General features: G+C 39.7%; 1 protein-coding gene across 8 annotated transcripts in view; it reads left to right on the top strand.

Annotated features, from left to right (window-relative positions):
* Positions 1–24,034, top strand: part of vmp1 (vacuole membrane protein 1) — a 172,862-nt gene that overhangs the window by 87,376 nt on the left and 61,452 nt on the right. For all 8 annotated transcript variants that reach the window (XM_080210327.1, XM_080210325.1, XM_080210331.1 and 5 more), the window contains exons 7-8: positions 485–649; positions 23,121–23,240. In XM_080210327.1, coding sequence (XP_080066453.1) covers positions 485–649; positions 23,121–23,240 — 285 coding nt within the window. The remainder of the gene's footprint in view (positions 1–484; positions 650–23,120; positions 23,241–24,034) is intronic.

The raw sequence follows: 24,034 nt of genomic DNA, 5'->3' as shown, positions 1-24,034 counted from the left end.
AGTAAGTCATTCACCAAGAACCTATATTTTTGCAAAATGATTTTTGTTTAAAAAAATGCTGCTGTTGCAAGGAGGAAACTCGGCAATGAATATAGTCCCATTTGCTGAGTGTTTGAGGAAAAAGTACATATAATCAAGGATTATTATAAGCCTAGTTTCATATAGTAGGAATGAATGCAAGAGGGATTTCATGCACTCACTTTCTCATCATTATGCTGCTTTGGTTAGGAATGAATGCTCTGTTGTCCTTTTCCCCTGCTCTCTATCATTCTGCTCACCATGATGATGGCCCAATTGAGATCAGAAACTCGCCGAAGGAAAAAGATCCCTTTTGGGGTTGAAAATCTAACCATTCTAGCAGGGGGATTAGCCTCCTTAAAGAAGGAGATTGTTGAGGTTCAGCACATTGTAGAATTTCTGAAAGTAATGGATTGAAGATCTGTGCTTGAGTAACAAAACTTTATTTCTTGTGCATTATCTTCAGGGTCCACATATTGCTTCAGTGACATTGGCTGCTTATGAATGTAACTCTGTAAATTTCCCGGAGCCTCCATACCCAGATAAAATCATTTGTCCTGATGAGAAGCTGGAAGAGACAATCTCTCTATGGGCCATTATCTCCAAAGTCAGGCTGGAGGCCTGCATGTGGGTAAGTCACCCAGTATCTAAATTACTTGTCAATCTTCTATCTAATTCCTTAAGTTGTTGTTGCAGGACCCCTCTACACTTTCCACTCATGTCATTCATGCCAGTATGGACAATGACATTGGCTTGATTTCCCTCCTGTTTTAGGATGTTTTGCACCAGCTCAGAGATATCCAGGACCCTGGCACCAGGGAGGAAAACTATCATCCTGGAGTCCATTTTCCACTGAAACACTTATCTGTGCCCCTGACTTTTGAATCCTCTACCTGTTTTGTTATGCTTTGCAGCCTCCTATCTGTGCAGCAGGGCTAGCTGTGGTGCCTTCGCTCTGGCCACTGTTGTTGCTGTTCTCTGATGGACCTCGCTCCTCATCAATATCCAAAATGGCATACTTGTTAGAGAGGAGGACAGCCATACGGGATCCCTGTACTGACTGCCTAGCCCATCTGGCGGTCAATCATCTCTCTTCTTGCACTTTGAATGTGACCACATCTCTGTAGCTATTATCTATAACAATTTCTGTTAATTCTGCGCTCCTCGGTGCTTCCAGCTGCGGCTTAACACTCCATATGTTCAGTAAGAATCTGCAACTGGATGCACTTTCCTCAGATACAGTCCTTGAGGACATCCAAATTACAGAATACTACAGTGCAAAAAGGCCCTTTGGCCCATCGTGTCTGCATTGAAGCATGGAATGCCCTGACTTGCCCACTTGCCAGCACTTGGTCTATAGCCTTGAATGTTATGGTGTGCTAAGTACTCATCCAGGTACTTTTTAAAGGATGTGAGGCATCCTGCCTCCTCCACCCTTCCAGGCAGTGCCTTCCAGACCATCACCATCCTCCTGAGTAAACAGGTTTTTTTCTCAAATCCCCCCCTAAGCCTCCCATCCCTCGCTTTTAACTTGTGTCCCCTTGTAACTGACCCTTCAGCTAAGGGGAGCAGATGCTCCCTGTCCACCTGTCCATGCCCTCAATCTTGAACACCTAAATCAGATCGCCCCTCAGTCTTCTGTGCTGTAATGAAAACAACCCAAGCTTATCCAACCCCTCTTCAGAACTTAAATATTCCATCCCAGGCAACATCCTGATAAATCTTCTCTGCACCCTCTTCAGTGCATTCACATCTTTCATATAATGTGGCAACCAGAACTGCACACAGTACTCTAGCTGTGACCTTACCAAACTTCTATACAACTAGAGGGACGGGTAATATTGAGGAAGCATATAGCTGCAGAAGGACTTGGACATTTTCGGAGAGTGGGCGAAGAAGTGGCAGATGAGATACAATGTGGAAAAGTGTGAGGTTATGCGCTTTGGAAGGAGTTCTGGAAGCACAGACTCTTTTTTTCTAAATGAGGAAATGCTTAGGAAATCAGAATCGCAAAGGGACTTGAGAGTCCTTGTTCAAGATTCTCTTAAGATTAACATGCAGATTCACTTGGCAGTTAGGAAGGCAAATTCAGTGTAGCATTCATGTCAAGAGGGCTAGAATACAAGAGCAGGGATGTATTTCTGAGGCTGTATAAGGCTTTGGTCAGACCCCATTTAGAGTATTGTGAGCAGTTTTGGGCTCCCTATCTAAGGAGGGACATATTGGCCTTGGAAAGGGTGCAGAGGAGATTTACAAGAATGATCCCTGGAACAAAGAGCTTGTTGTATGAGGAGCGGTTGAGGACTCTGGGCCTGTACTTGTTGGAGTTTAGAAGGGTGAGGGGGGATCTTATTGAAACTTGCAAGATACTGTGAGGCCTGGATAGAGTGGATGTGGAGAGGATGTTTCCACTAGTAGGAAAACTAGAACCAGAGGGCATAACCTCAGGCTAAAGGGACAATCCTTTAAAACAAAGATGAGGAAGAATTTCTTCAGCTAGAAAGTGGTGAACCTGTGGAACTGTTTGCTGCAGAAGACTGTGGAGACCAGGTCATTGAGTATCTTTAAGACAGAGATAGGTTCTTGATTAATAAGGGGTTATAGAGAAAAGACTGGGGATGAGAAAATATCAACCATGATTGAAAGGCAGGGAAGACTCGATGGACTGAATGGCCTAATCCTGCTCCTATGTCGTATGGTGTTATGGTCTTAACTCCATCATGACCTCTCTGCTTTTGTAACCTATACCCCAATAAAGGCGAGTGTGCCTTTTTCACCACCCTATCCACCTGCCTTGCTGCCCTCAGAGATTTATGGACAAACACGCCAAGGTCCTTTTTGTTCTTCGGAACCTTCCAGTGTCGGACCTTTCATGGTGTACTTCCTTGTCAAATTACTCCTTCTGTAGTCCATCCCCTCGCACTTTTCGGGGTTAAATTCCACCTGCCACTTATCCACCCATTTGACCATCTGGTCTATATCTTCCTGTAACCCAAGACAATCAACCTCACAGTTAACCACCCAGTTAGTCTTTGTGTCATTGGCAAACTTACTGATCCTACTACCCCCATCTCGTAGGAGTAGCACACTACCCCTCTAATTGATATCTCTCTCCTATTGGTCGTTAGATTAAAAGTTGAATACTATGTGATTTGATTTATCATTGTCACATGTATTAGAATACAGTGAAATGTAATGTTTCTTGCGTGCTATACAAAGCATACAGTTCATAAAGAAGGAAATGAGAGAGTGCAGAATGTAGTGTTACAGTCTTAGCTGGTGTGTAGAGAAAGATCAACTTAAAGTAAAAGTAAAATTTAATTACTAGTTACAAGTAAGGCTTACATTAATATGGCAATGAAGTTACTGTGAAAATCCCTAGCCGCCACACTCCAGCACCTGTTCGGGTCAATGCACCAAACCAGCATGTCTTTCAAACTGTGGGAGGAAGCCAGAGCACCTGGAGGAAACCCACGCAGACATGGGGAGAACATGCAAACTCCACACAGACAGTGACCCAAGTCAGGAATCAAACCTGGGCTCCTGGTGCTGTGAGGCAGCAGTGCTAACCACTGTGCCAGGTGGGCCCATTCAGAAGTCTAATGGCAGCAGAGAAGAAACTGTCCTTGAGTCAGTTGGTAGGTGACCTCAGACTTTTGTATCTTTTTCCTAGAAGAAGAAGGTAGAAGAGAGAATGTCCGGGGTATGTAGGATCCTTAATTATGCTGTTAAAAATTACTGCTGCTGCTCTCACGAATAACCCTAAAATTAGTGTACTGGTTGGTATAAATGTTAAGTTTAGCTTGCTGCCCTCTAGTAAGTGTGGAAATAAAATAAAACACTCACCTTAAAATGTAGCTCAGATTCTACCCTTGTGAACCTGAGAGAGAATGGGTTAAGGATGTGGGTCACTTGACTTATAAAGAGCCAATCAGGAGCCCCTCTCTCTTTTCAAAATCTGATGTCAATAGGAAGTAGTTCTGAAGGTTGTCCCAGTGCTGCTGAAAATAAGGTGCTGATTCAGATCTCGCAGGCTGCTGCTCTCAGCTAGGCCTCCATTCAGCTATGTCCATTGGTCTCGCATCGCTTTCTGGCCTGTAATGTCTATGCCCGTCTTTTGGCCAGAGGAGGAGGAAGAGTGGGAAGCGCCAGTGTAAAGTTTCAGGCTTAACTGCTCCTTGACACCAGATCTTCTGCTTCCCACTTCTCCCTGAATGACCCACTGAAGCCTCTCTACTGCCTCTACTGGATCTGTGTGCTGTTATTTTTTTTTACTCTTTCACAGTGAGTCGGTGATGTTGGCTAGGCCAGCATTTGTTGCCCGTTCTGAATTGCTCTTGAGAAAGTGATCGTGAATCATGTTCTTGAACCACTGCAGTTTGTGTGTTGTAGGTACACCCACACTGCTGTTAGGGAGGGAACTCCAGGACCTTTACTCAGTGACAGTGAAGGAAGCAACATTGTTCCAAGGCAGAATGGTGTGTGGCTTGGAGGGGAACCTGGAAGTGATAGTGTTACCATTCCCTTGTCCTTCCAAGGTTGTGGGTTTGGAAGGCGCTGTGGAAGGAGCCTTGATGAGTTGTTACAGTGCATCTTGTAGCTGGTACACAGATTACTGCCACTGTATGTTGATAGAAGGGGTGAATATTTAAGTGATGAATGGGGTGCCAATCAAGCAGGCTGCTTTGTCTCAGATGATGTTGAGCTTCTTGAGTGTTGTTGGAGCTGTAATCATCCAGGCAAGTGGAGAATATTCCACTCAAATCAGCAGTGCTGATTTGAGCCTTGCTGATGGTGGACAGGCTTTGGACAGTTAGGTGAAGTATTCTCCACATAATGCCCAACCTCTGACCTACTCTTGTATTCACAGTGTTTGTCTGACACGTCCAGTTCGGTTTCTGGCCAATGGTAATCCCCAGAAAGTTTCTAGTGGGGGATATAGCGATGGTAGTACCCTTGAATATCATGGGGCGATGGTTTAATCCTCTTGTTTGGTCCTTGCTTGGCACTTGTGTGATGTTAATGTTCCTTGCCACTTATCAGCCCTAGCTGAAGGTTTGCTGCATATGGACATGGACTGCTTCAGCATCTGAGGAGTCACAAATGGTGCTGGATGTTGTGCAGCCACCGACATACATCCCCACTTTTGACAATAATGGAAGAGAGATCATTGATGAAGCAGCTGAAGATGGTCGGACCTAGAACACTGGCCTGAGAAACTCTAGCACTGATGTCCTGGGATCGAGATAATAATCGCACCATTTTTCTTTGTATTGGATTTGACTCTATCAGTGAAGGATTTTCCCCATGCTTTTCATTGACTCCAATTTTACTAAGGCTCCTTGGTGCCACATTTCAGTCAAATCCAGCCTTGATCCCAAGGGCAATCACTCTCACCTCATCTCTTGAGTTCAGCTCTTTTGCCCATATTTGGTCTAAAGCTTATGATGAGGTCAGAAGCTGTGTAGCCCTTGCAGAACCATACTGTTGGTCCTCTAATAAAGACAGACTTGAGTCACAGTCCAAGGTATTTTTCACAAAGCAAGATCATAATATTTCCCTTGTGTATAATCTTCAATACATCACCATCATAGTGCCAGTTAAGTGGCTCAAACTGCAACTGTAAACAAATTTTCTTTTAATTCAAAAGAAATTGAGATTACATAGGTTTTAGTGATTCACGTAAGCACGACATTTATAAATTGTGTAAATAATTGTGGGTTTGCACTTAGATTGTCTTCATAGTTCTTTCTTTTCTGTCCTGAATTTATTGATAATCAGAATAAGGGCAGTTTTTCTTTATTGGTCTTTCTCCTAATATACAAATTTATCTTAAAAAAAACGGATCTGTTTTTTCGTTCCCCTGTCCTTTTATCCAGTTTTGCACTAAAAATGAAACTCAAATTTTTAAATTGGAACTGAAAAGTTGACCTCATGATCCTTAATAATTCCCTTCCAGCGTGTTGGCCAAGATGGCAGAACCAACAATGCTACAGTACATTCATGTCATCTATTTGTCACTTTTTCCTCTACTTCAAACCTCCAACCCAGTTTTAATTTTCTTGAGGACAAAGTCACACAGCTGAACTAAAGTGGGCAAGGGTTTAAATGGAATGAATGAATGTGCATCTTTTTAAAGTGTCAGGCCTCCCCTAGGGGGTTTAATAGAATTTCATAGAATCCTTGCAGTGCAGAAGGAGGCCATTCAGCCCATCAAGTCTGTGCTGATTTTTGATAGAATATCTGACTCAGGCCCTTTCCCCTGCCCATTTCCTGTAACCCCACACATTTACTGTGGCCAATCCATCAAACCTACACATCTTGGGACACTAAGGAACAATTTAACATTGCCAATCCACCTAACCTGCACATTTTTGGACTGTGGGAGGAAATCGGGACACCCACTGTGACATGGAGAGAATATGCAAACACCACACAGTCACCCAAGGCCAGAATTGAGTTTGGGTCCCTGGCACTGTGCTAACCACTCTACCAGCATGCTGCTTAATGTACAAACTTGAGGAAAAATATACATCATAAAAACTGAAGTTTAAGTTGAGATCCTTCCCTCAAAGATCTCTAAATCCTGTGCAAAATAAGGGACTACATTTTTTAATTAATTCAAGGGACATGGGTGTTGCTGACTGACCAGCATTTATTGCCCATCCCTAGTTGCCCTTGTTCAGAGGACATTTGAGAGTCAGCCACATTGCTGTGACTCTGGAGTCACATGTGGGCCAGATCAGATAAGGACAACAGATTTCCTTCCCAAAAGGTCATTAGTGAACCAGATGAGTTTTCAGCCACCCGACAATGGTTTCGTGGTCATTAGATTCTTAATTCCAGATAACATTTTTTAATTGAATTCAAATTCCACCATCTGCCGTGGTGGGGACTTGAACCCAGTCCCTGGAGCAACAGCTGAGTTTCTGGATTAATAGTCTAGCGATAATACAACAAGGCCATCACCTCCTCAGAGGTGATGGTATTTTCGCTACTATTAATTATATATCTGGCTTCAAATTCTCACCAGATTAACTGGCATTTAGTTGGACCCTGGTGATAGCTGCAGAGAGTGGTGATTTAATACGCACAACAGAAACTGGGGTTACAGTCATGAGGGAAAACGGCATTTAATATTGGGTGTTGTGGATTGAAGATAGAAATAAATGAATCGACAAGGACACCAGGCAACACAGTGAGAATTTTTGATGGTTACAAATCTTGTTACATGACCCCTTAAATTATGGAAGCCCAAAGATTTTTGAGCATCTTTGGGCCTATGCATGAGTAAATATGGGATGTGCTTTTCCTTAACCTCAGATAGTAAATCTGGCAGCAGAGACTTGGAACTTTGAAAAAGCTGAGTTAAATTATTCCATTCAAATTCTCTGGGAACTGTGATATGCAGCTACAAAATTGGACCAAGTTCTCTTGCATTGTCCAGGGAATATTAGTAATAGTACCCAGTGATGTCATGTTCACCTCTACCATCAATAATCATAGCTGCAGGCTGCAACATGCAGGTCACAAAACTGATCCCGAGAATGCGGGAGAGATTAAGGAAACTGGCCTGTATTCTCCAGAGTTTTGAAGAATGAGATATGGCCTCATTGAAACTCATAAAATTCTTACAGGGTGTGATAGGGTCACTGTGGATAGGATGTTGGTTAGTATTGAACAAGGGAACGCAGTCTCAGGTTAAGGAGTAGGCCAGCTATCTGTGATAGAGGGTGGTAAATCTTTGGAAATCTCTACACCAGAGGGTTGTGGAAGCTCAGTTGCTGAGTTCAAGGCATATGGGGACAGTGGACAAATGGTATGGAGGCAGATGATCAACCATGATTTGCACAGGCTTGATGGGCCAAGCAGTCCCTTCCTGCTCCTATGTTACTATGCATCTGAAGATGTATGTAAAAGCTGCAGCAATTTGGTCTCCTTGTAGTGGGGGTGAGGGGGTTGGTGGTGCTGGTTCAGTTGACTGGACAGCCTGTGTGCATTATATTGTGGCCAACCCTAAAGGGTTGGATCCCCCTTCAGACTGGTGTGAATTCGGAACTTGCTGCCTTGTCCTACCCATAGTCAAGGTTGTGGTAGAGACCTCAAAAGATGTCATGTTCAATGCATTATCTGAAGAATTTTAGCTCCATAAACTAAACAAAATCTGATGGAAAAATGTACACTGTTAACATGAATTATTTTTTAAGTTGTGAAATCTTTGCTGACTTTTGTGTCTGCACTGCAGACGAAAGAGGTCAGAGGGGTAAACAGTTGGAAAAACCCTATGGAGGATATTTCTCCCTGACTTCAGTCATGCACTTTTTGAAGTACAGATTATGCCTGACCATAGAAGGCAAGAGGAGAAAATGTTTCTGAAGTAGGGAGTTTTGTTTAACGACAAAACAGACCTTTGGCTTGGCTTGTTTCTCTTTTCCCCTCATGACACATACATTCACTTCTTGTCTAAGTTGACCCTTTCCCTCTTTGCTAGTTTTCTTACATTTTTAATTAGTTCTTGTATCACAAACATGCTTCTTTTGCCTTTTAAACTCTGATTGTGAAGTCAATTTGTTCAATTTGATGTGTAATGCATTGTGAATCTCAAATCTATGCTTCCTGTCAACGTATTCCATTTATGATTTTCTGTTTCTATGTTTGTACTGGAAAATGTCTCTGTAAATTTGCCACGTTGTAATTATACCACCCTGCCAGTATAGGTGTGGCAGTGTCTCTACTTAGGAGGATTTCATTTCAGTATGACAAGATTGCGCAATTTCCATTACTAATGCAGTCTAACACAAACATTTATAACTCTATAATGGGGATTAGATTATTTCTGCATACTCTGTCCAATTATCCACTAGCCTTAACGTTATTTTACATGAGAACAACACTGATTCTTGATTCCTTGTGTGGAATGCTTTAGGAAATTGACCTGTAATTATAAAAATTTGCTTGGTTGAATTGATGAGGCTTTTATTAAAAACCAATGTTTTAGCAGGAGGTGCTGAAGCACTTCTAAGGTGGGAAACATACAGAAAGTTAAACTTTGGATTTTTTTTTTAAAACCTGGTCATGAGTGCTACTGAAAATAAAGTAAGCTTGGCTGCTGATCACCAAAATATGCAATTGTTCATATTACTAATCCTAAAGGAAAAAGTTGAAATAATTTTTTTTAGAAAGCTTGCATTTATAGAACATCTTTAACAACTTTAGGATATCTCAAAACATTTACAACAAGAGAAGTATTTTTAAAGTATAGTCTGTGGTTATAAAGGAAGTGTAACAGCCAATTTGCACATAGCAATGTGATCATATCAGATAAGGCCCATGACTTCCTGGCTCCCCAGCGTCAGTTGAATTTGGAGGGGATCCCAAAGATGCAGTGGGAATCCCTGTTGGTTCCCCATTAAGGCTCACGCTGCAATTATCCAGAAGCGCTAATTTCCCCTGGACAATTGTACTGGGAACCATCCAACGAAGTGATTTAAATCACTACTTTTTGATAGTTCTGCTAGAGTTACATGAATAGTTATTCTGAAAAAGTTAGTAGGAATAAAAGCACTTCTAACTTCAGTGTTTTAGATCCCCGCACTGGACATCGCAACACCCTGAACCCTGCTCTCCACATCGCCCCGCTCATCCCATCCTATCTGCTTACCTTCTCCCTAGCCTGTTATTTTCAACTAGACCTTTAAACTTGCCTGCCTTATGGCAGCTAATGCCCTTTTTTAAAAAAAGGGAACGTGCCCTCCTTCGTTCAGCATCTTCTGGACTTCAACACTGGAGTCAGGGTCACACTGTGCTGCCTAAATCGCACCAGAAATGAATCAGGAAGGTTGGGCGAGACAGGCACTTAAGAGTTTTAGCACACTAAGTGGGTATGGAGTGGCAGTCTGGCTCATTGTCACACCAGGGAAGTTATGGCCCAATCTGTTTTTTTCAGTCATGTTGATTAAGAGATCAGTGTTGGACAGGACACTGGGGTGTGCTCTCTGCTCATATTCAAAATACTGCCTGAAATCTTTCAGAGAGCGGATTGATTTCATGGCTCAACTGAAAAGAGGCACTCTTGACAGAGCAGCATCCCTCAGTACTGGACTTGAGTATCGGCATTGATTGTATGCTCAAATCTTTGAAGTTAGACATGAAACCTGAACCTTCTGACTCAGAGGTGGGAGTGCTACTTACTAAAGCGTGAATAACCTTATGAATGATTTAAATTGTTAAATTGATTGTTGAACTGAAGAATGGGGAAGTTTTAAACAAAAAAACTGTTCACCATCCTCTCACTACAGAGAAGTAATTTGAATTTTCCATTTTACAAGAGAATTCATTATGTTTTAAAGGCCAAGTTAACCTCAATTTTACCCCTCAGTGAGTAAGCGCCTTGCTTTTGGAAAGTCGTCCACGTGGTTTTCTACTGAACGTCCTCAATATCCCTTACTGGTTTGAATTTGTTGAATGAATCAGTCAGTGAGCCTATTTGATATTGTCAGTTGAGTCTCTACAGTTTCTGTTGTGCAATTTGATTCACCTGATCCCTGAGGCTGTTTTAGATTGTCTGAAGGGGACAGAAGAATTTTCAAAAGTATTTTTCCCCTTATTGGCATTTTTTTCCTCTCTCAAGATTGCAAGACTGGAGGGCTGGGAAATGTCTAGTCTTGATACTGCAGCCATCTTGGGGCGTTGAGTAGACCTTCCCTGCTTACCAATTTTGAACATATGGTATCAGCGGGTTTTGAGCAGACACACCCAGTTTGCACTCAACTGACACAATATAGGCAGGTTTATTTTAATTACTCAAGCTGTGGGAGCTTAATAACAAGATTAAACAAGCGAAAAAAAAAACTGCACAGCTGTAGACCTAACTGGAAAAAGTTCTCACACTCAACTTCATCCTTGGTGGCTGTTCCTTTGGCCACTGTGACCCCCATTCTCGTGCTTTTATCCCTATCTCTGGATTTTACCACCTCCCCTCCTATCCTTCTCTTTGAGTATACTTTGCTTCTTGAATTTGCATCTGCCACAATTTAATGTTTCACTTTAGTGCCTTGTCCTTGATTTACATTTGTCTTTAATCTGTAAAGGCTGACATTGTTTTCTGCATCCTCCTGTTTCCCTTTAGAATATGCCATAAATGCATACTTGTAATGTGAACCAGTGAAGAAACCAAATTTTTCTGCCTTTATGGCTGTTTAGTATTCAATGTTGTTCCTATAACAAATACATTTTAGCAGCAATGATCTAACAGTGTTGCTTTTAATGTAGTTTTGAACATTGTGTTAATTCCAGTAAATCACACCCTGATTAGTTTTATTTCAAGGGATAAGTGCAATCTTCATGACGGGTTGAACAGGAACAACCTCCCTAACTTGTAGTGATTACATGTAAATGAAGTATCTGGGAAAACTGAGTTGCCAGGATGTATTCAAGGAAGTGCATTTCACAGAAATAATGATGCCTGTGGCTATTCTGAAATAATTACTGTATGCATCAAAAATCCTCTCTCCATTGTAACTCCCTATGAGGGTTGCAAAAGGAAGTCTGGTTCTTCCTGATAAATGTTTTGAAAAAATATAGAACTGACTAACAACAGAAAAAAGTAACCGTATTTAAATAAGACAGATCAAATCTCCTTGAAAACCTGTGGTAATGTAATATTTTTGCAATATCTTTCCTCCCTAATCCTTTTGTAGATAATTATTGTTATCTACCTTTGTCCACTCTGGGTTCTAGCAAGGATCATAAGTTAGCAATCTGCTCATTTACCTTTTCACTGGTTCTGGGAATGTTGAGGCTTGTTAACTCATTACAGTCCAGAGATTGAATCTAACACTTTACCTTGGATTGTAACCTTCAGCGATAATCAACACCTACTGTACCTACTTTATGGAAATCTGGTTTTGTGGGTATTTTCCCCCTTTCTGACGTTTCCCTGGGCCACACACACTTTTACTGAAAGATGAGTTGAAGACCTGCCCTCGGATAACTTATGTTAGAAGCCAAAGGCGAGTGGCCGAAGTTGTCAAACTTTTCAGGCCATTATGAGGTTGTAACAGAGTCTTTACCCAGAGTAGGCAAGCCTGGAAATGTGTGGAGAATTGGAAGCACATCCTACCTCTTTGGTGCAGTGTGCTGTTGCTGTGGCATCCTGTGATCTTTTGCAGCTTTATTTTTTAAGCATGCCTTCTACTGAAATTGCAATGCGCAAAATCATTTGAAAAGACCATTTATAAATCAAATTTTTTTTTTTACCATTTATACCATGAGTGTAGATCACTCATGGGAGTGAGTACCATTTGAGTTGGCATATCTATTTTTTAAAAAATTACGTTGGGTCATTATTTTTATTTAGTATAGGATAAATTGTCCGTGGTCAGAAGAACATTTTTTAACAACTGTTTGTAAGGTGGTGATGGAATTGGGGTGGCACTTCAGAAAATCATTCTGCAATGTCACCTGGTGGTCAGAACCTACAACTAGATTGTGAACGTAGAAAATTAATGAGAAGCATTGTGTCAATTTTGAATGATAAATGTTGGCACAAAACAACAAGCAAAATTATGACCACAGGAAGTACACGCTTCCAAGCAAAATATGCATGATTTTGTGCATGTTTTATCTTAATTTTTAAAAATTAACTGCATATAATTGTTCAATATCAAATTTAACAATCTATTCAGTGGCTTCAGCTAATGCAGTACAAATGGTTGTAATACCACCAGGAATGATCTCCAAGAGTAAAGTTTGGAAATTGGGTGATGGTCTGACTTGGATGGCCACAGTCACAATTTCAGTTGTTCCTTATGTTCCACTTATGTAGCAAGTGGCCACTTCTTCCTCGGCCTGTCCTCAAACATTGAGAATTGTCCACATTTTCTGTGGAAGGCTGAAACCTGGGAGTTTACCATGGGTCAATTATCAGGTTCTAGTTGGTGAATTTTTGTGGTCAGCCAGGAGGTGTGCCATCAAGAATTGGGGCAGTCATCTGTTTGTAGAGGTGTCTTCGAGTAGGGCTTATGGGATTTCAGTTTATCCTGGGCTTTATGAGCTACTTGCAAAAGAACTCTGACAGGAGTATGGACACAGTCAGTCTACAAGAAACCTATTTCTTGGACTGCTTCAGCTGTCAAGCCCACATTCCTGGATACCAACTCGTTGCAAGCAGGGCTAACAAGACATGTGGCCTAGCCACCTACATTTAAAAAAGCCACGCAGAAGACAAAATCCGATGACCTCTACTTCATCTCCATCATAAATGTGTAGAATAAAATGACTTGTGATTCAACATCATAATACAGCCTGAAGCATGTCCAACCATCTAAACTGGCCAGTTCAATAGCATGGGGCTACCTCAACTAAAACATTGTCGGAGAATAACCTATCAGACCAAGCAAAACAAAACTTATACATAACAGCCTAGAACATTCCATTCTGCCTGCTGGAAGAAGGACTACTGAAGTGATCTTGACTTTGTAACCCACAACTGCAATGACCAATCACTGATACGATCCTGACAGGTGCTGTCCATTTCCCCACTCTCAACATCAGCCTTGAATTACCATCCATAAATGCAAAATCAAAACTGCATTGAAATCTACAGAAGGACAACTAGTATACCTTTCAGCAGCTATTTAGAATCCGACATTAACTGGATCCCACCCCTCCTCAAAAATTGCAACCGCCTTGAACTGGTAGCCACCAAATTTATTCCCCCGGAAAATCAGAATTTTTTTTTTTATTCAGTTGTGGGGCATGGGTGTCGCTGGCCGACCAGTATTTATTACCCATCTCTAGTTGCCATTGAGGACAGTTGAGAGTCAACCACATTGCTGTGGCTCTGGAGTCACATGAAGGCCAGACCGAGTAAGAACGCAGGTTTCCATCCCTGCAGGACATTAGTGAACCAGATGGGTTTTTCTGACAATCGACAATGGTTTCATGTCATCAGTAGATTCTTAATTCCAGTTTTTTTACTGAATTCAATTCTCACCATCTACCATGGTGGGATTCGAACCCGGGTCCGCAGAACATGAGCTGAATTTCTGGATTAATAGCCTAGCGATAATACCACTAGGCCATTGCCTGCCCTTGTTAAGTATTGTTTTAACTGATGAGAAACTACAGAATGCTGCAGTGCAGGAGGATCTGGGTGCCTTTGTTCATGAATCTCAAGAAGTCTGTTTACTTGTCCAGCAAGTAATTTGTAAGAGAAAAAGAATATTAGCAGTTACTGCAAGGGGGTGGAGCATAAAAGTAGGGAAGTCTTGCTCCAACAGTACAGGATACAAGTGAGACCACAACTGGACCAATGTGTACAGCTTTATTCTTATTTAAACAAGGACGGACTTACTTGCATTGGAAGTAGTTCAGAGACTGTTCATTGGGCTGATTCCTGAGATGAAGGAATTATCTTTTGAGGAAAGGTTGAGCAGGTTGGTCCTTATTCATTGGAATTTAGAAGAATAAGAAGTGATCTTATTGAAATATAGGATTCTGAGAGGGTTTGACAGGTTAAATGGGAAAGGATGTTTCCCTGCGTATGGAAATATGAGAACTAGGGGGACAGTTTCAAAGTAAGGGGTCTCCCACTCAAGACAGAAATTAGGAAGAATTTATCCTCTCAAGGTTATTAGTATTAAGAATTATTTTCCCCTGTGAGCAGTGGAAACTGGGTCATTAAATATATTCAAAGCCAAATTTGACAGATTTTTGATTGATAAGGGTTTATGGCGTTAAGGCCACAATCAGATTAGCCTTGATTTTGTTGAATGATGGAGCAGGCTGAAGGGGCTGGAAAGCCTATCCTCTCCCATTTCTTATACTCTCCTATTTACGGTGGCTGTCTTCAACATATATACCAGTGACCTCCTCCAATACAAAGTCAAGCTATTTGCATATGCTGACATCTGGCCCAGGCTTTCTCTGCTAAAGAACTTCAGGACTTTGAGTAAACACTCACTGAAGATCAGTGTTCTCCATAAACCTACTTCAGAAAATCAAACACTGTGAAGACTTTCTAATCAGCCTTCCATCTAAATGACTCGAAGGACAGGGTAGAACTTCTTATCTGGTTCTGTGGTCGGGCACACACTCACTCAGCTCAATGTTGAAACATCTTAGCATCATTCTTGACCATACATTGACCTACTAGCAGCACGACCAGAACGAAGTCAATATGGAAGTGAACCTCATACAAAAATTGGCAGGTACTATCTGGGACATTAGAGCCAGCACACTGCACCACTTCAGTATCCAGTGGCAGAGTAGTGCTGTGCAACCTGGCTACAAATGTAAATGTTTCATAATGAATCACAGGTATTAGGTTATAAGTTCAGTTTTAATGCCTAGCATGTGAACCCTCAAATGAATTGTCTTGTATAAGATTTTTTTGAGTTAAGTTTTATTTTGATTTATTGTAATGTGTGTCAGAGAATGAAATATAGAAAATTAAATCAATTGAAGTTAGCTTCAGACAGAATGATGCCCTATGGGCCTGCTATATCAAAGCACTTTGGAGATGAAAGGAATAATCTTCCTCGCTCCAAAAGTACTGCAATGGATTATGAAAGATGCTTATGAAATAACATCAAATTCAAACAAAGCACTTACAATTGAATTATGAAGTTTTCTGAACATTGTTTAACATTTGAAGTTAGGTGACTTTTCAGCATCTATATTGTGGAACAGTTCTTCCGATTTGATTTTACTGTTGTTGGTAGGATCCATGATCCAGGCTGGTTGGTGAAGTGAAAACTGAAGACAGAGCCTTTGTTTGTTCAAAGTCAATACTCCTTGCATACGCCTGGTGTCCCATTTATGTGTCCAAAAACCAATAGCGTGTTCCTGGTAACAATATAATTGGTAAGACATTGATAGAGTCCCCTTTTTCATGTATTTTCAAAAGTTTTAATTTAAAGAACAACCTTTCAAACTAATCAAAAAATTTTTTTTTCATTTTGTATATTTTTTTCCTTTTTCTATGTCACTCATTATAATCCAACCAATGGATTCCATATTCCCCCTTTAAGCAAAACCACTTCTTCTTCACCATATATAACTAATTACAAAACAATCAAAGAAAATATTGATCTTCCATAATTGCATTATAATGCAAGGCAACCCTCTTCTAGTACGTCTAATAATTTACTGCAGCAAGCATTTTTTATAAAACAGCCTGACAACTAATGACTTCCATCCACCCATTTTAGTTTGGAAACCTCTCTTTCCAACATTTCCTCTATGCTAGCAAAGTCAATCTTCAACCTTTTTTAAGTGTCATCTTTGTTCAAAGAGAGTGGTTGTCCACAACATTTTATGGGCAGATGTTTCTCAGATTGCCCCTTGTGTAGGATTTCCTTTTGTATATGTACAGTCTCATATCTATTGCTGCTATGAGCGCCAATGCTTGTCTGTGGAGTGCATGATGCCTTTTCAGATTCTGTTAAATGTATAATCAGTTTAGTCAGTCTCAAGGAATATACCTTAATAGTTCGATTGTCATATTGTAGAATTACTGTTTTTCCATCTCTGTCTATATCCTTACTCAGGTCTTTCGATTCTTACTGCTCCTCTCTTTGTAATAGACCATGTCCTTTGGTTGAGATTTATTTCCAATGGCATTATGCAATGTTGTTAAACTCACCAAATTTTCTCTTAAACCTCAGCCTTGATAAACACCTTTTCTCCCTGCATGCAGGACATTGCATTCAAGTGCTCAGAAAAAAATTGTACTGATCATGATCCCTTTTGGGGGATGATTCCACATCATCAAAAGTATCTTTGGATTTCTCCCATAAACTAAATTGATGAGCACTGTAGCCCCCAACCATTTGAAGCAAATTCTTCGCAAGGACTGTCCATGCTGGATTAGATGTCAATTTAAAGCTCAATTGGTTAGCTAAGATTTTGTGAAGCATCTCATCAAATACTGCACGATTTATTTCAGAAATCCCATTACCCAAGGAACTTTTTTTTTTGCTGTGTTTGTATTTCCAAACGTACTTTTAAATTAATGGTTGGGAAGTTCCTCTCCTTTGTCAGTTAGGAATAGAGCCCGTAGTCCCAGTCCAGTTTCTGTCTATTTTTCCACTATCTTGTTCACAATTACCTTTTTGTCTTTATTATATATTACTGTTACTAGACTGAATCTAGTTTCCATGTCTAAGAAGTGTAAGAAAAATATTTTTGTCCGTATCCCATACATTTATATCCTTTACTACAATTTTATTAAAGTCTGTTGCTAATAAGAGACTTGCTATGGACTGTGGTGGTGGTGACTTTTTTATAACATTTCTAATTGATCTCTTCTATAAGCTTAGTATATTAATCATTCATTACCCTGCATTGTTTTGTAGAATTTTTAACCTGTGAAAAGATAGATGGTCAAACTGCCAATGTAGTTTTAAAACAGTTTGTCTTTTTTCCTTTAAACATCATCAACACTTTTTAACATCAGGATTAGAAATTATTAGGTTAAGGAGATACAGTTTACACAATTGGGATATTATTGTAAATTTACTGATTTCTCAAATTGCCTTATTGTGCTCTATATCTAATTTCATTTGAACCTTTTTCATAGATGACCTACACAGAAGGATATTTTGCTGGATGCTACATCTGTCCTGATACAATGGTTTAACCCAGCTATTTTGTGCACTCTCTCTTTAGTGACTTTAACATGTTATTGTCCCAGAATCCGAACCAAGTAGAACTTTCATACTTCGCACTTCAGACATCCACTTGATATAATGTGGACATCTGTGTAACTCAGCACAATTGAAGGAGTCTGCAACGAGAATGTGCATTGCCAGACTAAATCTTATAGTGAGCAGTGCAATTACTTCTGACCAATTAGTATTGTCATCTTCCTCTTCCAATCCTTCATGGTCATGTGTCATTTCAAAATCCCTATTATTCCATTTTACACAGTTCCACGCATAATGATATTTTGAGACAACTGAAACGCATGTTGAACATTCTTCAGCTGTTCCTGGGATTCATTCTCTTGCCATGAGAACCCAACTGTAAGAGCTACCAATAGGATCTCCATCCTCACTTCTTTTGTTTATGGATCTTCTTTCATAGTGATGTTTGTGACGTATATCTAAATGGTGACAAGATGCCACTATCATTGAATCCTCCATCTTTTGTGTTGGCACAGTAAGTAGTTTCACAACACCAGGGTAAAGCCCAACAGGTTTATTTGGTAACATGAGCTTATGGAGTGCTGCTCCGTCATCAGGTGAGTGCACTCTCAAAGCTCATGCTACCAAATAAACCTGTTGGGCTTTAACCTGGTATTGTGAGATTACGTACTGTGCCTACCCAGTCCAACGCTGGCCTTTCAAAATTTTTTGTGTTACCACTGAATGTCACAGTGGTGCCATGAAAATGGTTGGAAATGAATGTTTTCCTAGAAATTTTTGTTTAAAACTTCACATGTCTTTTCCAAAAGCACTTCTCTTTGAGAATCTAACTCCAGTCCAGAACATATTTTGCACGTGATCCTGCTTCTGATGAGCAAAAGTATCTTGCCTTTTCTTTGATAAGGCATAACTCCTGTCCACATGTCCATTTCAGTCTTCCATTGGTCATAAGGTTCAATCCACTCAGCAAAGAAGGAAACTCCTACCTTGAGACTTTACGTTTGGTTTCAGTCAGTCTTCTCCAAAATGACTCGTTGTTGCCAATTGTCCTCTGCTGCCAATGTTAATAGAACCTGTGCCAGTTGATGAAGTCAAGCTAAGACATTGCAGTGTCAACACTCTTCACGTCCACTCCGTGTCCCAACCATCTCTTATTTATGTGTGTTCTTATACTCATCAGCTGTTTTCTTTAACAATGTAATTGATAAGACATTGACAACTATGAGCAGAATCTTTATTAAAGTTGTCTATAAAAGGTTGTCAGACCAGCTAATCTGATTTCAGTGGTGTTGATTGAGGGGGGAATGACTTGCTAACAGATGAGGTGAACTGCAGACAGAGCCATGGAAACTTTTGGGTCTGAGTGAGTAGGAAATGGAGCCTTAGCTTAAAGAAAGGAAAAAAACTTGTAGATATACAATGTAAGGTTGTGAAAGACAATCTCCTAAAGCATTTTACAACAAATTAAATACTTTAGAAGCTTAATCACTGGAAATGTGCAACAAAAAACCCCACAAACAACAATGTTTTAGTGAACCAATATCTGTTTTTGAGATGTTGATTAACAGCTTATATGAAAAACAGCACCTCTAACTCAATCAGTACAGTACTGCTTAGGCTAGATTATATATTCATGTCCATAATACTGGAATCCAACAGAGGTTAGGAAATTACCAACTGAACTAATTTAAATTGAACAGTCTTTTTTGTATTAATTCAGAGCATGTTCTTTTCTCTCCATTAGAAGAAAAACTATTTTTGCACTCATTTACCTTATAACGGACAACGTTCCTTGACCGCTAATGTGACCATTTATCAAGTAGTTTTTAACAATTTTCAAGCCTTATTAATTCACATTGTTATGCAACAAGTGTAGTTTTTGACTGGATGTAATTGTATAATCTTTGATGTAAGTACAAGTTCCTAGTAAAGTTAAAATTTATTTATTAGTCACAAGTTACATTAACACGGCAATGAGGTTACTGTGAAAATCCCCTACACGCCACACTCCAGCACCTGCTCAGGTACACACTGAGGGAGAATTTAGCACAGCCAGTGCACCTAACCTGCACATCTTTGGACTGTGGGAGGAAACCAGAACACCTGGAGGAAACCTAAGCAGACATGGGGAGAATGTGCAAACTCCACATAGACTGTGACCCAAGCCAGGAATCAAACCTAGGGCCCTGGTGCTGACAGGCAGCAGTGCTAACCACTGTGCCACTAGAAAAGATTGTTTCTAGTTAATGCAGTCAATATTCCTCATCTTTGGTTCTGTGCCAATTATCTTTAAATCTGTGGTCTCTGATTATCAACCCATCTGCAACTGGGAAATCGCTCCTTATTTATTCTATAAAAACCTTAATGATTTTGAATTAAATCTCCCCTTTTTCACTCTGAAGAACAGTCTCAACTTCTCTTATCTCACCATGTCACTGACATTCTGGTAAATCTCCTCTTCATTCTCTCTTGAGGCCTGGACATCCTTCCCAAAGCAAGGTGCCCAGTATTGGAAACATAAAAAAGAAAGTCTTACATTTATATAGTGCCTTTCATAGTCACAGGATGTCCAATGTGCTTTACCACCAATTAATAATTCTGAAGTGTAATCACTGACCTGATATAGGAGACTGCGCAGCTAGTTTGCGCACAGCAATCCCTTGCATATAATAATGAAATAATGACCAGATAATGTATTTTTTGTGAGGTTCTTTCAGGGATAAATATTGGCCATTGATCCCATTGCTCTTCTTTGAAACAGTGCCATGGGATTTTTTTGTAGAATAGAGAGGCCTCTACCTCTTTAATATCTGATTGGAAAGCATCATCTCCAATGATATTACACTGGAGTGATGGCTTTGATTTTTGTGCTCACTCCTTACTGTAGTAGGGGCCTAACCAGAGATTTGTAAAACTGTGATATCAAACACAGCAAGCACTTTGTGCTATCAATGTTGAGCAAATGCCCATGAGCGATTCTTCTTGATCAAAATATCATGAGAAATTCACTCCATGCATTTGAGTAATGCAATGAGTGGTACAGGCAAGCAAGATTTCAAATGTCTCAGTTGAAGGATTGCATCTCATAACAATGCACCAACCTCTATAAATGCATTGGAATGCCGGCTTAGCTAATAGACCCAAGTTCCAGATTGGAGTCTATTCCAGAGGTTAACATATAGATTAATCATAAATCATCTGTGCTAACTTCTATTGCATTAGTCCAAAGATAAACAAAGAACGGCATAGCAAGGAAACAGGCTCTTCGGCCCTACAATGTGTGCGGGTTAGGTTGATTGGCCATGTTAAAATTGCACCTTAGTGTCCCAAATGCTTAGGTTAGAGGGATTAGCGGGTAAAATATGTAGGGATATTGGGGTAGGGCCTGAGTGGGATTGTGGTTGGTGCAGACTCGATGGTTCAAATGGCGTCTTTCTGCACTGCACGGTTCTATGATTCTATTAATGGACTGGTTATAGCATCTATATGATAGATTGGCGCCAATTCTTGGAGACCCAATCAACATAACTACTCATTTAGCACAGCCACCTACTGGCAATGAAAGCTACTCAATCCCAAATCATGTGATCTGCTTTATGCACAATCTCTTCCTGCCATTCCTGAATCATCGCCTTATAACCCTGTGCTGCCTCAGTCTCCTAATTAACATTGGTCTCAGTACATGCAGTCTGATGCAGCAATATCTTTCATCCGAAGCAAAGTTGTGTTAAGGATACACAGTATCTACCTTCAGCTACAAATTAAAATATATGCTAAATATACAATGGCTTGAGTAAAATTAATATGTGAACGTAACATTAACAATAAAAAATGTGATTGTCCATTTATTGTATGTATGTATGGCTTCAGAAATGCAAATGTATTTTTGAGAATGTAATAGTTTTTTTAGAAGGTCTTCTCTGTAACCAGAAGGCAATGCATGTTGGCACTCAGTGTTCTGCGGATCAGAACATATTTCCCAATGGGTTTATGATTTTGGGCAACTGCAAGAGACTCATTAATTATAAACTTGCTTCACAGGTCCATTGACAACCAAGCTTTCTGTATATCCATGGTGAATTGGTAAAGTTTACTGCAGATTGTATGAATTTTTTGTACACGAATAACTTTAAGTTTGTTATGTCTGCACAAATCTTTATTGTGTTCTACCTCCTTTGAGAAACCCACAAATATTTCTTTCACATTTTGCATTCCCTGAAAAATCATGATCATCTTTCAGATTGGTAACTTTCAACAGTAAAATGCGATTTAATCAGATTGAAGATGAGGAGGGAAATGTCTTATACTGTACACAGGTTTAATGTATGTTTGTTCTCAGCCAGTGAAATAAACCAGACTCTGGTGTATATGCAAAGCTGTGTTTTAAGCGAAACTGCAATCCAAAAACTACTACCACATGATACTGGAGCCAGTAACAGCTGCAGCATGCCTTATCTAGAATTTCATCCACCCTGTGACAAAATTAATATTTACAATAGTGCTTTTTAAACCCCTCAGCGTGGAAGATGTCCTTACGAATATTGACACACACCTTTATAAATACTAATGTACTCCAAAAAGATCCCAAAAAAAGCTTTGGCTAGCTAAAGGAAAACTGCATCACCATATCATTAAAAGTCTTTTAGTCTTTTAGGAACTGAAAGAACAGATTAAGTTATCAAATACAGAATTCCCAAGGTTGTCTGTACAAGGTTACCTTGAACTCCATTGGATTCACTTACGTATTCCAGTTTGGAAACTTCTTGTTCTGGAGTTCACAATCAGAAGAAGAATATGAAAGATTCCTATCTTAATATTCTGCTTTTTCCTGCAGACAAATAATGGAGGTAACAGAACTTTTTTTAAAAAATGCCATAATTGAAGAGATTTAGTTATATGATATTCAGTATATCAACAGGCATCCAATGTGCTTTTTTATTATTATTTTGTCCTGAAACTAATGTCGACCTTGATTCGGTCGCTGGTCCAGACACTACAATTGAACCAGTTTTGGTTATTTAAATATCGCTTCTTCCCAAGTCATGTTTTCCATTCCATCAATACTAATGTTGGCTATAAATTTTCAGTCCAAAAATGTGAACAGAATTTTGGAATCTTTTGCCAGTTAAAATTGGTATCTTTTGGGAAGCAGAGGCGACATTCTTACAAATCACAAGCATGTTGATCTGCAACTCGAAGAGAAAGTAAGATTTTGGCTGATATATGCATTTCCAGCATTTTCTGTTTATTTTAAGATTTAAAACTTTTTTTTTCCTTTTATCTGCACTTGGTGTGTCCCGGACACAATGTAAAGCCAGTAAATCCTTAATGTTGAGCCAGCTAAATATTTTCAGTTATTCTGGACTAAACTATTTTTATTTTGGCATTTATGGATTTACCCATATGTATATACTCATTGAATCATCATTCTTGCTTTTTTTAAACTTGCAGGGTGCTGGTACTGCAATAGGAGAGCTACCTCCCTACTTCATGGCCCGAGCAGCTCGCCTATCGGGCACAGAAACCGATGAGGAGTTTGAGGAAATACTGGAACATGATCAGAGTGCAGAGGTGAGTTTATTTATTGAAGGATGGGGACAGATTTTTACTGAATGAAGTAATTGTTTAATTATTATAGTTCCAGTAATCAATCCCTCTGGTGTCTCAGATAGACGGGAGTTTATCAGTAGTTCATATCTTCATGGGAAAGTTATTGTTTTACAGACTGCAGTTGCTTTTTATAATGCTGACTAACTGGCAGCCAGAAGTGAGTTGCTGCCAGGGAATTACAATTCCACCTTTAAAATTTCTTAAGTTATTATTATGGATGATTAAAAACTACACAGAAAGCAAGTAGAATCTTTCATTCTGCTTTCCTGCACTCGTCTGACTAGTTTTTAAGTAGACTTTCTGGTTGAGGTTAATTAAAGCATTCAACTCAGAGTAACATAAATTTCACTTCCAGAATATTATAAAGCAGTAGTAGTATGTACAAGTTAATCTCCTAAAGACATTGCTGTCTCTGAAGTGATTTGATTTTTAGAAAGCTACTATTTAAAGAAAAAATATACAAGAAAGAATCAATACCATCAATACTGGAGAGCAAAAAGCAGATAGGAATAATTCACGGTAAATTTCTGGGGAATGCTAAAATTCAAGTAAAAATATGTTATGGAATGCTAAACAAATGTTCTGACAAATTAAGTGGAACGTTTTGGAGTGTTCTGTTTTGTTTAAAAAAGAGTTATAATTTTGAGACTCTGGGCAGTTCGTAAAAGTACCTGATTATCTTTCTTACAAGTTTATTGCCCTACAATGCCAGCTGAACCACATGCCCACTCTTGAATCTTTTCCTTACTTCAGAT

The sequence above is a fragment of the Carcharhinus amblyrhynchos genome, chromosome 23, assembly GCF_965287045.1.
Source record: "Carcharhinus amblyrhynchos chromosome 23, sCarAmb.v2.hapA, whole genome shotgun sequence".
Lineage (NCBI taxonomy): Eukaryota > Metazoa > Chordata > Chondrichthyes > Carcharhiniformes > Carcharhinidae > Carcharhinus > Carcharhinus amblyrhynchos.
The sequence above is the reverse complement of the archived record's forward strand: the minus strand, read 5'-3'. Positions and strand labels throughout refer to the sequence as shown.